Genomic DNA, 15,654 nt, shown 5'->3' on the forward strand with positions numbered 1-15,654 from the left:
CATGACTTGGCAGCTGCAGCAGGACTCTGAATGTCAAGAAGGCTGCATTTGATTAAAAATTATTATGCCTAGCTGCTGACACATAGATTTTTTTTCCCCCGGATCTTGGTATTTTCTTCAGCTTTTTCTGTGAGTGTCTGCACACACATAAAGCAGATCCCTTAAACAGAATTGAATCAAATAACTCTCATAATGTTTTTTTCTTATTGCTAACATTTGTCACCTTGATGCATTTGTAAAGAGATGAGTTGAGACACAATGTGCTGTAAAATAACTGCTTGATGAATCAAAACACGAGTTCAACATCCAGTGCCATGCTTAATATGATGCAAGCTCCAGGGTTAACAAACTCATAAATTGCCTTAGTATAGATTTCTCTCCTAAAATTCAGCCAGTCCTTCCCTCCTAGAAGTGTAATTGTCCTTGTTGCTGTATTGCTAGTTGAGATGTTGCTCTCATGCTAACAAGCCTAATTCATCTAGGCTCTGAACACCAGGTTTTCTTAACACCTTGCTGCTTTCCAAAGCTTGTACCACCAAGATACAGTGTTCCCGGGTACAGATTGGCACTAAGTTGGTAGAGACCATGCAGGCAATGCCAGCTGAGAATGTGATCTTTTATAGCATTCTTTTGTGTTGAATGTGCCTTTGGGAAAGTAGGTATTTGGGGCTGTATGCTGTAGGAGAGCCCTGTGGCTTCTTGGAAGGTAAATATGACTTTGTTTAGGGTGACTCTTTTATTGCAGTGTTATAAAACAATAAAAGCAAAGTTGTATTTATAATTTCTAAGTTATCTAATTAAGGCGGTTATAGCTGGCCATGAATCTATTTGTATTTATACCCTGTAATTTAGATCTCCTTTCTTTTCTGTTACCTAACAACTAGCATAAAATAGCTAGTTTGAGTTCTTAGGAGGAACTGTTTTGTTTGCTGGCTTCTAAAGGAATCATTGACTTTTCTAGGGAATCTGCTTTAACTGAAAGAGCTCAGCAGATGTTTAGTATTCATTCTTTTTTCCCTTGTCTGTGTACAGGCTCCTTCATGATGGTGAACAGCTCTGGACGGGCATCCGGGCAGAAAGCTCACTTACTTTTGCCCACGTTGAAGGAAAATGACACACATTGCATCGATTTCCATTATTACTTATCCAGCAGAGATCGCTCGAGTCCTGGCTCTCTGAATGTCTACGTGAAAGTGAACGGAGGACCACAGGGCAATCCCATATGGAATGTCTCAGGGGTTGTAACAGAAGGATGGGTGAAGGCAGAGCTTGCCATCAGTACGTTCTGGCCGCATTTTTATCAGGTATGAGTTCACAGTATTTCTCTGTCTGTTTCCATTGAGTGTCTGGCTGGGTGTGAGCTATGAGCTGTTGTTAGCAATAAGACTTCTGAAAATTAAATACAGCTTTTTTTCCCCGCATTCTTTTCCATCAGATAGAGTTTTCATATGACAGTTTTATAGCAAGAGATGATAGAGACATCTTGACTTAATTCTTCTCACCCTTTTTCTTTACATATGTTCTCAGGTCACAGAGGAAAAGCTGGGCAGGTGAAGTAAATTATTGGAAAGTTAGAACCCACTTGTATATCGTGAAATATGCATGTAAACGGACTTGGATTGGCAATTCCCATGCACACAATGGACTCATATACTCCTTGTTAAGCAGTGAAGACATGAGAACTCTTATCTTCTGATTTTTATCGTTTTACATTCAAGGGAAAAAAAACAGTGCCTGGGAGGTAATTGCACCCTACACCTTGCAGGAAAAGGAGAAATACATATTATAGTGTAAGAAAAAAGAGCATGAGTGAGATGGGAATTACAGTAAAAGAAACTATGAAAAGGCATTGAATGCTCTACGGATAGAAAACAGTAGGAAGAAAAGCTTTTTTTTTTTTTTTTTTAATAACTGGGTAGTAGGTCTGTAAAATCTGAGCTAAAGTAGAACACTTTAATGTTCTGCCTCCAAAAAGGAGCCAAGGATTTCAGCAGAATAGATAAGAGCACACTGTACAGGGTGAAGGGGGATATGGGATAAAGAGATGCAAATGCACTGGAAGTGGTGTTTTAAGGGCTGTGCACAACTTGTCACTCGCTCTGAAATCATATTAAAGTGATCGATACTACTTTCATATTAACATCAACCAGAATCTGCTTCATAGTAGGTGCTGTACAGAGATAACAGAAATGATCTTTCACCCAGGTAATCAGTGCTTGAAAAAGCTGGAAAAGACAGTCTGATCTCAAACTACGAGATCCAACTGTTAGATATACCAATACCAGACTTCCTGAACCTCATTACATCTTTTGCAAGTTTTTTTAGAGGTCAGGTTTGCTTTTCCTGAGGAAGAAAATCCTTTAAATCAAAGAAGAATTTTGCACCGCTGTGCAAAAACGAAGAGCCTAAAGGCAGCAGTGACTGCTTGGGAGTGGTTCCTGCCCAGAAAATGCAAACGTTCTCTCTCTTTTTCTCTCCCTCTCCTGAGCCTCACCTTTATGATGGATAAAGTTCTAATTTCCCTCTGCTAAAGTATGGCTCTTAAAATGTTGTCAGGGATCTGATAGTCTGCTCTGTCCTTGGTCCCTAATTTTGTCCATTGGTTTCTGCAATCTAGTGACTCTCTATGTTTAATTAAGGAAAAAAAGAAAAAAAGAAAGAAAACTTTAAGCTCTCAAAAGTGGGGGGGGAATGCATTCATGGAATTTTATCAAAATTACTGTTGGTTGACATCGTAACACTTGTGGCTGAAGGAGTCCAGAGGTGGCATGGTGATAAAAGCTTCTGTGTACCGATGCCTGGGGAACGTCTCATTGACACTCACAATCCAGATTATGCTGTGAGAGTGTTATTTGTCAGCTTTAAATCAAAACTGCATGCCCGGAGAACAATTTGTGCAGAAGAGACCTGAATGGATATTCTGTATTTCAAAAGTACAAGGTAACACAGGGGGGAAAAAAGTATTTCTCCTAAATAATGAAATCTGTGTCAAGAAAAATGTTTATTTTCTTAATACCCAACAATCACACCATCAGTAATTGCTGTGTGCATTGAGAAATCTGAAGCCAACTGCCCAGGATGCAAGGTATTGACAAGTGCCCAGAGCTTTGGAGGTGTGAGTAGCAGCAAACCAATGCTAGGCCTATTGCCAGAGGGTCGTGGTTTGGGTCTGGCAATTCTGCACAAGGGTTGTATGAGTCACCTACATCCAGAAGCACTCTGCTGAGGTAGTAATGTGATGGTGGTAGAGGTTTATCAGCTCTGCCCATGAGTTAGTTGTGCCTGGATTCCCAGTCTATGTGCGTTTGTAGTGTAGTGAGAAAAAGCTGTAATAGCTCTAGGAGAAAGGTAAGACGTGTGCTCTTGAATTATTGCATGCCACGAGGATGAACATAGTCCCAGAATGCACTGAGCACAGCACTACAGTCTGCCAGGAAGGGGTGTTTTGATGTACTGATCCTGTGTACTGTATTGATCCATGCCTGAAGAAGACTGTCGTACCACGACAGATGAGCCGCACTACATCACTAACACAGACATTGCTGGTAGATAGCAGCAGTGAAATGTGGGTTTGTTTATGGGTAAGGAAACATGAAATGAAACTTGGTATTTGCAGTTCTCAGGAGCATTTAAGAATGTTGAAGAGCCAAACTTTGCACTTGCCAGTTATATTAATTTCTGAGAACTTCCAAAAATGTAAAGTATTAAACACTTGTTCCTCAACCCAGGTGCTCCTGCTCTGCCCACTCTGACAGGGCTGAGGTGGTGCAAAACTGTATAAAAGGGTGAGAACAGTGTGGAAATCTGAACTGAGAAATAAAGAGATCTGAGAGTAGAGTTAAAAAGGTAATAAAATAGCTGTCCAAACAAAGCAGTGTGAATTGAGACCCTCTGCTCTTGTCAGTGATTTTGGCAGCAATGTGAAGATTAAATCCATAGTCTTTTTAGAAGCTGACACAGCTGCTACCGACTCAAGGTTTAGGTTATTTTGTGCTCTATTAAAGACACTGAACTGTGTCACTAATTAACAGAGGTCAGTCCGCTATGTGTTTGTTTTTACCTCAAAGAAGCGGGGAATTATTCTTTCCAAGTTCTCGGCTTTCAGGAAATTGAGGTAGTAATTCAGCAAAGCTTGTAACTTCTCAGCTATAAGATAAGCAAAGTAAGGTTTGGTGGCTATAAAGGTGCAGTTTAATCCTAGTCTGAAGGGAGTCACAGTAATTGCTGTGTGACCTTAGCAGTAAGTGCCATGTTTATCATGAATGACTTTTCATTTATCAAATAAATTGTCATTTCCATACTGAGGACATGCATTCTATTCCTTGTTTATACAGTCCTTAGAAAGTATTCTTGAACACAGGAAACATTTATTGATGGTTTGATCATCTTCCAGATATTTGCTACCTCCTCTTATCCTTTGGACAACCTATTTTTTGCCCACCTTCATCTGCTGCAGAACTCTGTTTATATTGCTAGCACCTGAGCTTTTCTTACTTTGTTACTTTGTTTTTTCCCCTTTATTTCTTTATTCTACCTGTTTTTATCATGGCATTTTTCTAAAGGGCTTATTTCAGGAGTGCTCCCACTTGGAATGCTTTGAACTGAGGGAGCAGATCTTAAGATATCATGGGAATATAAGTAGAAACTAAATTATGGAAGCCCAAATGCAAAGCAAAATGATTAATGGCAACCTGATTATGAAGTACATGCGACTCCACTTTTGTAGCTTGAGCTGTGGTGGTCGGCATTCAAAAAGCTGGATCTTTTGTTGAGTTAAATCTTCCAATGGAGATGAAGAAAAGGCTCAATAGTGACAGGCTAGGAATGCCAGCTTTTATTTAAAGTGGGAATAGCAGTGTTGAAGACTGGCTTTTAGTAGTTAACAAACTTAATGGTGTTCCGGTAATGATTTTGATAGTCACGAATTATCCTGCAAAAACAGTGGCTGCTGCAGTAGTAGTAACTGTGCCAGCTGAACACATTAATTAGCTTTGTCCTTGTAAACTTTACAGCATTTAATACTGTTTTTTTCCTGAATTTTATTTTGCTTATGTGGCAATAGTTAATTAGTTTGAATTTTACCAGTCTCCCAGAGTCCCCTTGCCCTGCCCCAAACTCTTTGCACACAGTATTTGTATTGTACTTATAGAACACTTCAAATCAAATGTAATTGCACATATGTGTAATCGGTTTCTTTGCTCTTCCGAATGGAAGCAGTATGTAGTTCTCACTAATCCTAATTAATATTGCTCTTTTTGTTATCTGTGTCAAATTGATTTTCTGTCTTTGACATGTGTCTTCATGCTGTATTGCATAGGTACCCCTTTGTTATTAATGATAAAATGCTTTGAATGCATCAGACATTGGAATAGGAGTGGAATGTGGTGACTGGCCAAATGACTAGTGCAATTCTTTCTAAGAAAACCTTTTCTTTGTATTTCAGGTGATATTTGAATCTGTCTCTTTGAAAGGACATCCAGGGTACATAGCTGTGGATGAAGTGAGAGTTCTTGCCCATCCATGCAGTGAGTATTCTTTGTTCTTCTAACCGTCTCAATGCGTTAAATACCAGGCTTTGCTGTCTATAATACTGGGCTTGGCAGTCTTAAGTTGTGACTTATCCAATTCTGCCTACTGTAAAATCTCTTCTGTTTTGGTATCCCCCAAAACAACTAAAGACAGCCAGCCTTGTGCAATTAAATAACTTGATAATTTGTGCAAAAGGCAAAGGTGCTCTGATTCGGTCACTTGTGCCAGGATGTCTGTGGAAGTTTTTTTTTTTTGTAGAAGTGTCACAAGAACATAAAACTTTGTTTTGTTGTTTCGGAATTGTTCTGCTGTAGGAAAAGATCTAAATGTTTCTGATAATGTCCTGCGTGGTTAACTTAAGGAAATAAGACAAATTGGTTCGATATATAAAGTAGTAAAATACGAAAAGACATATCCTAAAGGTATCTCTCAAAAGAAAGGTTTTTGATTCTGCATGAGTTATTTAATAAATAAATCTCATTTAGACTTACACAGCAACAAAAACTAATGCAGGTTCATTACACTGTTCAGAAATATTTGTTCTGTTTCTCCTACCTTAGCTGTACTATGCCCAGCTTACATTTCTCCAGCATAGAGAGACATTAAGCCTCTACATTTGTGTGCGCACTTCTTTGGTTTCTCTGTGCATCCGCTGAGAGGCTCAAGGACTTTTGTATCCCTATACTGTGTATGGAGCATACAGATTTTTAACAGCTTTCATGTTCATTGATGAGTTTAGACATATCTCTTTCAAATATAGTATTTTTAAAAAAGTAATCTGTAATAAATTAATGTCTTTTAGTGCTTGAATTATTAAGTGTTATGTAGCAGATTAAATTGAATTTATGGGTGATACTTTGGCTTATTATATTTAGGTTTGTTTATAACTTCGATGCTGTAGTATTTCCAGGTGGCCTGATGTCCTTTGGGAAGGTGGCCCACCACCCCATTAGGTTGGAGCTTTAACAGCCCCTTTCACTGGTTCTTAGTTTCAGTAAATGAGCAGCAGCTCTTCCAAACAAAATTCTGTGGGTGAGGTTCACCCATTTTATTTCAAAGAATAGCAACCATTCGCAATGTGAGTAACATGGCTCTGCTCAAGTTTAACAGGACATTTCTGATAACTGCAGTATGGTTAATTGCAGTTTAACTGAATTATATTTGTATTTACCATGTGCTTGTTCCTCGGGCCTTTGGGTGTATTTACTTCATTAAGAAATACTTACAATCTGTGTTGACCAGATGTTGCTGATAACTGGCAGCCTCCAAACAAATCCCCCAAATGATGTGCATGCATTCCAAAGCATGTTTGGTGGTGACTGATCCCTTTACTGGGAAAGAGGCCACAGAACCAACTGTGAGACAACGACAAGAAGGTTATGGGATTAAAAAATATATAGCAACCCCAAATCCTGCTTGGTGAATTATTAAAACTGATGTTTAAAACTCCATCTCCAAGTACATGCAGGTTCCTTTGGAAAATTAAATGCAATCTTGGTGACCCAAAGCTGGAATTACTCAGACTATATCCAGTGCATTTGAAATCAGTTGGCAACCTGCAGTGTGTGCAGGTCCCTACAAGCTATGAGTTCTCTGCAGTCTTTGCAAATGCTTCTGTCTGATTCCCAATGTTGTCTTTGCTGTTCAGTAGTGACACCGTACAGACTTACTTTGCCCCTCGGGTTCATTTTACAATTGTAAAAACTCAAAGCACAGGAATGAGGAAGCTTCTGATTGAGCCTGAATGGCACTTGAAATTATTGGTGTTATGTTTTAGTTTTGAGGCTGGTGTGGCTATATGTCCCTGATTTGGAGCTCACTCATATCTGAACACAGGCAGAAGTCACTCCTAAATAGCCTGCAAGCAGCACATAGTACTTGCTTTGCTGCCTGTCACCCAGAGGTGGTTTACCAGTTGGCTTTGACACGCTGCTCTGACCCCTAGAAAGCACGATAGTACAGAATCCCTGCACTTTGCTTGAGTTGTCAGCAAACTGGGCATGTGGAGAATGTGGCACAGGAATTAGATAAAAACCTCTGACATAGCATGCGGGCAAGGGTTTTCTGTTCATGTGCCTGTAGTAGACAACCATCTATTTGCCAGGCTTCCTGCACACACATGCCTACATCTTCTGAACCTATTTAATTCCAATAGAAAAATGTAGGTTAGTTTGTGCTCTGAAAATATGTTATTCCTTGGCTACTTATATCCAAAAAGTAAAGATGAAGTCGAAAAATGCTGACCCTTACTGTATTAGAAGGCTGTTGTGTGTCCTACTCTGAGAGTATTTGGTTGGTGCACAAACTTCCTTCTGAAGCCCAGCAAGCACAAAGCTAATCAGATGATCTTTTTCTGCTGTCACAAAATATGTTGGTGATATCAGCATTTGGATGTTGGTGGTTTAGTGTTGAACGAATACTGAATTTATTTTCATCAAAAAGCAGATATTGGTGTTATTAACCAGTGCAGCAATCCAACACTTATCAGTAATATCAATGTTTCATTTAATATCAGTGATTTGATATCAGCGGCATTGTTACTCCACAGTTACAGGATGTATTTGATAGTCAATACAATTGAAAGGAGAAAATTCTTTATACAAATTTGTTTTGGCCAGCCACACTTGACAACCTCAATTTCATTTCATTTTGCCCTTGGTAGAGCCACAGTTTCCTAAAGAGAAAAAATGTTCTCAGTTACTCTTAATAGAAGGGAGTAACAAATTGTTTTGGTGACCATGAACGTTTCAGCTGTGCTGCTTGGAGGTTTGTATTGGCTTGGCCTATTCTCTGTAAGATCCCCTTGCTTTGCATCAAGTAGCTCAGTACTGAAGGACAGCTTTATTTTGCTAAATCTCTTTGTCAGGAGTAGGATGACTTGCTTTGTTCTGATATCTGTGTTGGTGTAATACAATCCCTGCCTTGCTCTACCCTTCCTATTCTTTGCATTTCTTGTTAGGAAAAGCACCTCATTTCTTAAGGCTTCAGAATGTGGAGGTTAATGTGGGACAGAATGCGACATTCCAGTGCATTGCCGGGGGGAAGTGGTCCCAGCATGACAAACTCTGGCTCCAGGTAAAGTGATGCAATTTTTTCAAGTAAAATAAATAGACAGAGGACAGCAGGGTGGTGGGACAAATGTTTATCATCAAGATCCTTTGAGAACTGCCTTGAGTTGTTTCCAGATCAGAATTCAAGATGATAAAATGCAGAACTGTGCTTCAGAAGATGGAAAAAGTGGCCAGCAAAATGTTAGTTCTAAACATACATCTTCAGACCTGGAAGCACTCCTTCATAAAAAAGAAAAGGCAGAACAGGTGCAATAATCCCTCCCTTCTGCTTAATTTTTGGTCTTCTTTCCTTTTGACCTCCAAAAATACTCCAAAAAAGGCTGAGGGAAGTATGTTGAGATGAAAACATTCCTTAAGGTATGTTATAAAAGGACAAAGGTGATGACACCAAGCTGAGTGGTGCAGTCGATACGGTGGAGGGAACGGATGCCATTCAGAGGGACCTTGACAGGCTGGAAAGCTGGGCTCGGGTGAACCTAATGAGGTTCAACACGGCAAAGTGCAAGGTTTTGCACTTGGGCCGGAAGAACCCCAGGCACCTGTACAGGCTGGGAGGAGTGGTCCTTGAGAGCAGCTCAGCAGAAAAAGACCTAGGGGTCCTGATAGATGAGAAACTCAACATGAGCCAGCAGTGCGCTCTGGCAGCCCGGAAAGCAAATGGGATCCTGGGCTCCATCAGGAGAGGGGTGGTCAGCAGGGATAGGGAGGTGATCGTCCCTCTCTACTCTGCTCTTGTGAGGCCCCATCTGGAGTACTGTGTCCAGGTGTGGAGCCCTCAGTACAAAAAAGATATGGAGATTTTGGAAAGGGTCCAGAGGAGGGCCACAAAGATGATCAGGGGGCTGGAGCACCTCCCCTATGAGGACAGGCTGAGGGAGTTGGGTTTGTTCAGCCTGGAGAAGAGAAGGTTGCGGGGTGACCTCATTGCAGCCTTTCAATACCTGAAGGGAACTTACTGCCAGGAAGGGAGTAAACTCTTGGAAAGGGCTGATAATAGCAGGACTAGGGGAAATGGTTTTAAGTTGAAGGAGGGAAGATTTAGGTTGGATGTTAGGGGAAAGTTCTTTACTAGAAGAGTGGTTAGGTCCTGGAACAGGCTGCCCAGTGAGGTTGTGGATGCCCCGTCCTTGGAGGTGTTCAAGGCCAGGTTGGACGGGGCCCTGGGCAACCTGATCTAGTAAAGGTGTATGTTTGGTGGCCCTGCCAGGCAGGGGGGTTGGAACTACATGATCCTTGAGGTCCCTTCCAACCCGGGTAATTCTGTGATTCTGTGTGATTCTGTGATTCTGTGTGTGACAAAGCCAGTTTGTACATATTTTGTTTCTTCCTCCCAGTTTCCGTTGGCTTTTGCTCTGCATTGGCTCTATATTGATAGCAGAATGTTCCTCTGGTTGCTCACTAAATGACCAAAGAGTTCCTTCTCTTCGTGTCTATTTTTATTCTACTGGTTGGACTTCAAAAACTGTGTTGTGCTATTCACGTAGTGACAAACTTAAGTGATTTTCAGTTCTGGAGTTAGAAATGGAGCTTTTAGCAAACTGGAAGGGTGGAGTGCTGTTTGCCAGTGAAGGACAAAGTTATTACTTGTGCCCTTTGGAGTACTTGGCTCTCTGGAGTCCCAGCATTGCCATATTCTATACTAGAGTTCTTCTGGAGACTTTTAAGATAGTTGAGTTGAAAATTGTTTGAAATTGGTAATCACAGCCTGAACCTCTGATTAATCAGCTGAGGCAAATGTTAGGTCAGCTGTGGGAGCACAGGTGAGACTAATTTAGCTGTGGTCCCAGAAGGGGTGGAGCTTGACTCCACCTCCTCTAGACCTCATTTAAGGGCTGACCACCACTGAGGCAGTATCTCTTGGAGATTGCTCCCTGGTGGAGGTTGCTTCAGCATTTCCCAGCGAAGGCATCCATATTAGTGAGTTTTTCCTCATAAATAACCTTCTGAATATCTGTTACCATCTTTGTATCATTCCACCTTGCACTAGTCTAAATACTCAGGCAAGAATCAGTTTACTAATGTTGTAAACAAAAATTAATACTGGGAAAAAGATTGTGTTGGTGAGAAATGTGGTTGGCGTTATGTAAAAATAACAGTCATTCTAACTGTACCTTATCAAAGCTGTTATCTTAAAATATACCTTTTAGCCTGAAAATTATTGGCCTATGTTGTACTTTTAGCATTAACAGAAATATATTTTGGCTTATTCTATATCTTTTTTTTGAATTATTTCTGTGAAATCTTTCCACGGAAAGATTATATGTGTGTGAAAAAACTTCTGATCTGAAGCACTGTGAACCTTTTTTCCAAGAGAAGAAGGGATTCGGGAGGAAATCATCATTGGTAGGGGGATCCTGGTTTCCATTCTTTTAAACTGGAGGATTTAATGAAAACAGCCTTGGAAATACTTCCCAAAATTGATTACTGGAAACTGGCACAATGACTCTGTGTTTTCCATTGAGGTTTCTAATAAAATAGACCAACTGAGCAAGTTCAGGTGTTTATGCTGATTTCCAGTTAATTCATCATCTGTCACTTTTCCAGTTGGGAAAATGCTGCATGGCATTGGTGGAGAAAGATTTATTGAGGATTGCTGGACATATAAACATTGCTGTTCATCCAAGCAATGTATTTAAATTGTTCTGGAAACAAAGTTTTATGCCTGAAAATGACAGGTTTATAAAATCTGTTCACTTATAGTATTTTCACAGGAGTACAAAATGCATTCATTTGTAGTATTTTCATGTCCTGGATAAGCTTCTGGATATACCCTGTACAAATAGTCTGAGCTGTCACTCTCCAGGCTTTTCAGTATACATAACATATCAAACGCACAAAAATGTGTCAGAATTTAAGTAGATACAAAAAACTTAAATATATAAGAACATTTAATACCACTACTTCATAAAACCCAGAAAGCCTGTAAATTTTTCAGGGACGTTACCAGCTTTTTTTTCCTGAATGAATTGTACTCGTACAAAATCTAACCTAGTGAAGGTCTGAGCAGTTTTAAGAGTAACGAAGAGTGAATAATTTGTGTGCCTTTGTGATGTGAGCTGTTTTCATCTGTCTCCACAGCAGTGGAATGGGAGGGACACAGCATTAATGGTCACTCGAGTCGTCAACCACAGGCGTTTCTCTGCTACCGTCAGCGTTGCTGACACTTCGCAGCGCAGCATCAGCAAATACCGGTGTGTCATTCGCTCAGATGGAGGATCTGGAGTTTCAAATTATGCAGAACTAATAGTGAAAGGTAAGTTGTATTAATACAGCAACTTGGTGTTAGTTGAACGTTTCCTCCTGTGTCAACTGTGTGTAAAATTTGACGTCCTATTGGGCCTTTCTTTCTTTCAATCCTATTAGATTCAAGTAGGAAAAATGGGTAAAAGTGACATGAATTTCAATCATTTTCTTAAAACAAGTATTTGAATCAAAGCTTTATCTGAATACAACCCTCTTCATGAGCTCTTGAAGTAATGCATGGTAGCTGTGGATAATTTTAATGCAGTCAGCAGAATAGTTTATCTGTCAGTCAGCTTCATCTGGCTTGCTTTACATTTCATCAGACACAAATAATTCTATGGTAGTGTTGCATGTCAGAAGAGTCTGTTCAAGACTGTTGGGTGCAGATGATCTGGAATGATTCTGTTGATGTCCTGAAGCACACAGTATGGATAGCAGTAGCTCTTAATGGAAGCTGGAGGTTTCAGCTCTCTTATTAACTGTGATTCAGGAGGTGATGCTGTGCCTGACACGTGCAAGGTGGTATTTGCTTAAGAACATCCATGATGCACGGAATGAAATGCTATTTACTGCGCTGCTTTATTAATGTTACCCAAGCTGCGCCACAAGGATGCTCACTGTGTCTTAGGAGAACAAACCAGAAGGTGACAGTCTCCCCTTAGACTGCTTTAGTGTCTATTGAAGGCGATACTGATGTGGGTGGAAGGAATCTTCTCAGGGAATATAGTTTTATTGATTAAAAATTTTTGTACATTATGGAGATGGAGGACTGTTGGAGAAATGAGATCACTTTGTTCTACTGTAGTACTTTTTTAGCAACTTTTTCTGTCACTTAGTGCTAGCACCTTCACAATGTTTTAAATATCCAATGTTGTAGATATTCAGGCTACACTGATCATGAAGAGAATGTTCAAATTAGGTGCGAAATGCTTTTAATTCCCACCAAATTATCTACTATCTCACTTGTTAGAGGAGTTAACTCATGATTAAAATGAAATCGAGTTGCCAAAAGCAGCATATTGGTACTGTAAAATTGTTAAGTAGAGGGAAGGCAGTCTTCCAGAGCAACCAATATTAGAGTATGCAGAATTGGGCATGTGCCTGACACTTTCATGTTTAACAATATGAGGAGGAGAAAAATAGAAGAGTGAGTTGTAAATGTGAATGGCTGGACATCCAATATGATGGACATTGGTAGACTCACTGCTGAATTACCCAGGCAGGCACCTAGCCTGAAAAACCTGGGGAGAGGAATATTGTTATGGGAAGGCACACTCCTCTGCTCCGTGCTGCTGTATTAGTAAGCAGGCAAAGTTAAGTGGTTCATTTGAGGTTAGCTTGATGCAGCACTGTGAAACACTGGGATTGCATGGATGAGTACTTCTAGTCTGGCTAATTTTAGCGTGGGTAATAGCAAATTCGCAACACATATATACAGACTGAAATGAAAGCAAATTGGAATTGTTTAATTCTGAAGAGATGTTTATTGAATTGCAGTAATGTACTTGGGTATACATTAAATTAGTCTGTAATTGAAGTTCTGCTCAATTGATAGTCCTGTCCCTAAACCTACTAAATCCAAGCTAATTCTTTGCCTCACATGCTTTTTCCCAGTTAGCTGAACATAAAATCATGTAGGATTTTTTCAACAAAGGTCAAGGTTGAAAAAACTATCTATATATCTTTCTCATGTGAAGATCTGTTTGCTTCCCTTAGCCGTAAGATATTTTATTACAGCAATGAGAAAGTGATTTACATTTCTTGATACTGCATAATTTAGTAGACACAGATAGAGGAATCTTTATTTGAAATACATTTACTACCTCAACACTTGAAATTGGAACCGTAGATACTTCTTTCAGCAAATAAACCAGTGATATTAAACACAAACCAGCCCCTTCGGTTGTCGTACGTGACTATGTGGACATTATATTTCCAGTACTGAGAATGCTAGAGAACTGCCACTGCAGAGCTGTTCACTGTCTGTGCAAATACCTTTCTGTAACTGATTCTGTTGCATGACTAGTAAAAGTGGCAGTAAATCTATTCTTCTCTTTGCACTTCAGAATCGTAATCACAAAGCCTGCAAAACCCATCATTTCCATCTGCACACCTTACCATCCTTTGGTGCTCCTCTGGAAAATAGCTCTCCTCTATTTCTTAACTTTCACAGTCTCTCATACAGTAATTTTGTGTAGGGCAGGCTTCGAGTATCCTAGAGCTTCTACATCTTGCTGTACTGATCGCATGCAGATGGAATGCTTCTAGTCTGTAATTTTCTTTTAAGTAAAAGCTGCATAGCAGTTATCCATATTCTGAAATAAATGCATATTTTGCTTGTGTAAAGATTGTTTAAAATACTACGAAATCGGCCAGAATCTGAACACGTGAGATATGTATTAATGATACAATTCCAATGTCCTTCCAGAAAGACTCTTACTTCATGTGGGAGTGTGAATAACATTTTAAACTGTGTGTGTTTGTATGGCAAGTTGTTTGCGATTTATTTTTCTGATCCATTTCAGGTAGTTTGAGTGCCCAAATTAATGAGTGGTAGAAATTTGTAACTTCTTTTTTCTTGAACCTGTTTGTTTTTGCAGTCTTGGCTCACCAGCAGGTCCCTCGAGATCATTTTATTGCTACCTGATGATTTTTATGAGATCTGTTCTATGCTGCCACAACAGGAGTTGCAGTATGCAACAAAACCCCTGTACAGACCTCTCAGGATATGTTCTTTTTCCCTTCAGTTTTGCCTTTGTTGATTTTTATAGTGTTTGATTACTCAACACAGATGTAAGACAGTCTGTTCCTTAGCTGAGTGGCTTTCTGTCATCCATGTGATGTTTGGGACAGCTCATCTGTTTATCAGTCACTTTTTTCTTGAGGTTTTCAGACATGAAGCTGATACTTGCAGTGATGCCAGAGGGAGAGGTGGGTTTTTTTTCCCCAGTGTTGCTTACTGTTTTTTCTCTAATTCTTTTCTGGTCTAATGCCTGTCAAGTCAACAAATAATGAGAAATAATTATACATTAAGACAAAATATGTATGTATGTGGTTAAGTTGCTCCAGTATTTAATATATAGAGATATACCTTGCAAATTCACTATTAAAAATTATCAAGTAGACAACTACCTGCATTTTGACCAGTCTCGGTATGTATCGCAACTGGAGTTGTATCCAGAGTAGTTTCAATTAATTATTAAGCTTCAGGAAGAACTATTAGGAAAAAGAACTTTCCAAAGCCTAAAAAAATAAGAAATAAAGATCTATCTCATACATCTGATCCAGGCTGGATCTGGCCATAGAAATGTTGCATCAGGCCCTCCATAGGTCTGCTTGGGTGAAACAAGTGGAGTGTAGGTATGGAAGTATATTATATGGCATTATACATGTACTGCAGATTAGAGCTTTCATCTGGAATGAAAATACAATTGACTTCAACGTACTTCCTTAGGATGACATTATTATGGGGGCCTGTAGTGACAGGATGAGCAGAAATTGCCCTCTTCCAGTTTAAAGCTGATTTAGATGTGATATCAGGGAGAAATTCCTTACTGTGGGGCTGGTGAGACACTGGCACAGGTTGCCCATTGAGGCTGTGGATGCCCCTTCCCTGCCGTCGTTCAGGGCCAGGCTGGATGGGGCTGAGCAACCTGGGCTTAGAGAGTGGTGTCCCTGCCTATAGCAGGGGGTTGGAAGGAGGTGATCTTAAAGGTCCCTTCCAACCCATTCTTTGATTCTGTGACCATAAACTCCATAGTCTTTCACTTCATATTCATCCACAGTACATGTATAATTTTGTACCTTAGGA

The 15,654-nt window shown here is 39.9% G+C and overlaps 1 protein-coding gene across 27 annotated transcripts in view; it reads left to right on the forward strand.

Moving 5' to 3' along the window:
- Positions 1 to 15,654, forward strand: part of PTPRT (protein tyrosine phosphatase receptor type T) — a 391,962-nt gene that overhangs the window by 149,239 nt on the left and 227,069 nt on the right. For all 27 annotated transcript variants that reach the window (XM_085519547.1, XM_085519558.1, XM_085519559.1 and 24 more), the window contains exons 3-6: positions 1,033 to 1,304; positions 5,444 to 5,525; positions 8,489 to 8,604; positions 11,679 to 11,853. In XM_085519547.1, the coding sequence (XP_085375673.1) occupies positions 1,033 to 1,304; positions 5,444 to 5,525; positions 8,489 to 8,604; positions 11,679 to 11,853 (645 nt within the window). The remainder of the gene's footprint in view (positions 1 to 1,032; positions 1,305 to 5,443; positions 5,526 to 8,488; positions 8,605 to 11,678; positions 11,854 to 15,654) is intronic.

The sequence above is a fragment of the Coturnix japonica genome, chromosome 19, assembly GCF_054131305.1.
Source record: "Coturnix japonica strain WE chromosome 19, WE-NBRP24, whole genome shotgun sequence".
Lineage (NCBI taxonomy): Eukaryota > Metazoa > Chordata > Aves > Galliformes > Phasianidae > Coturnix > Coturnix japonica.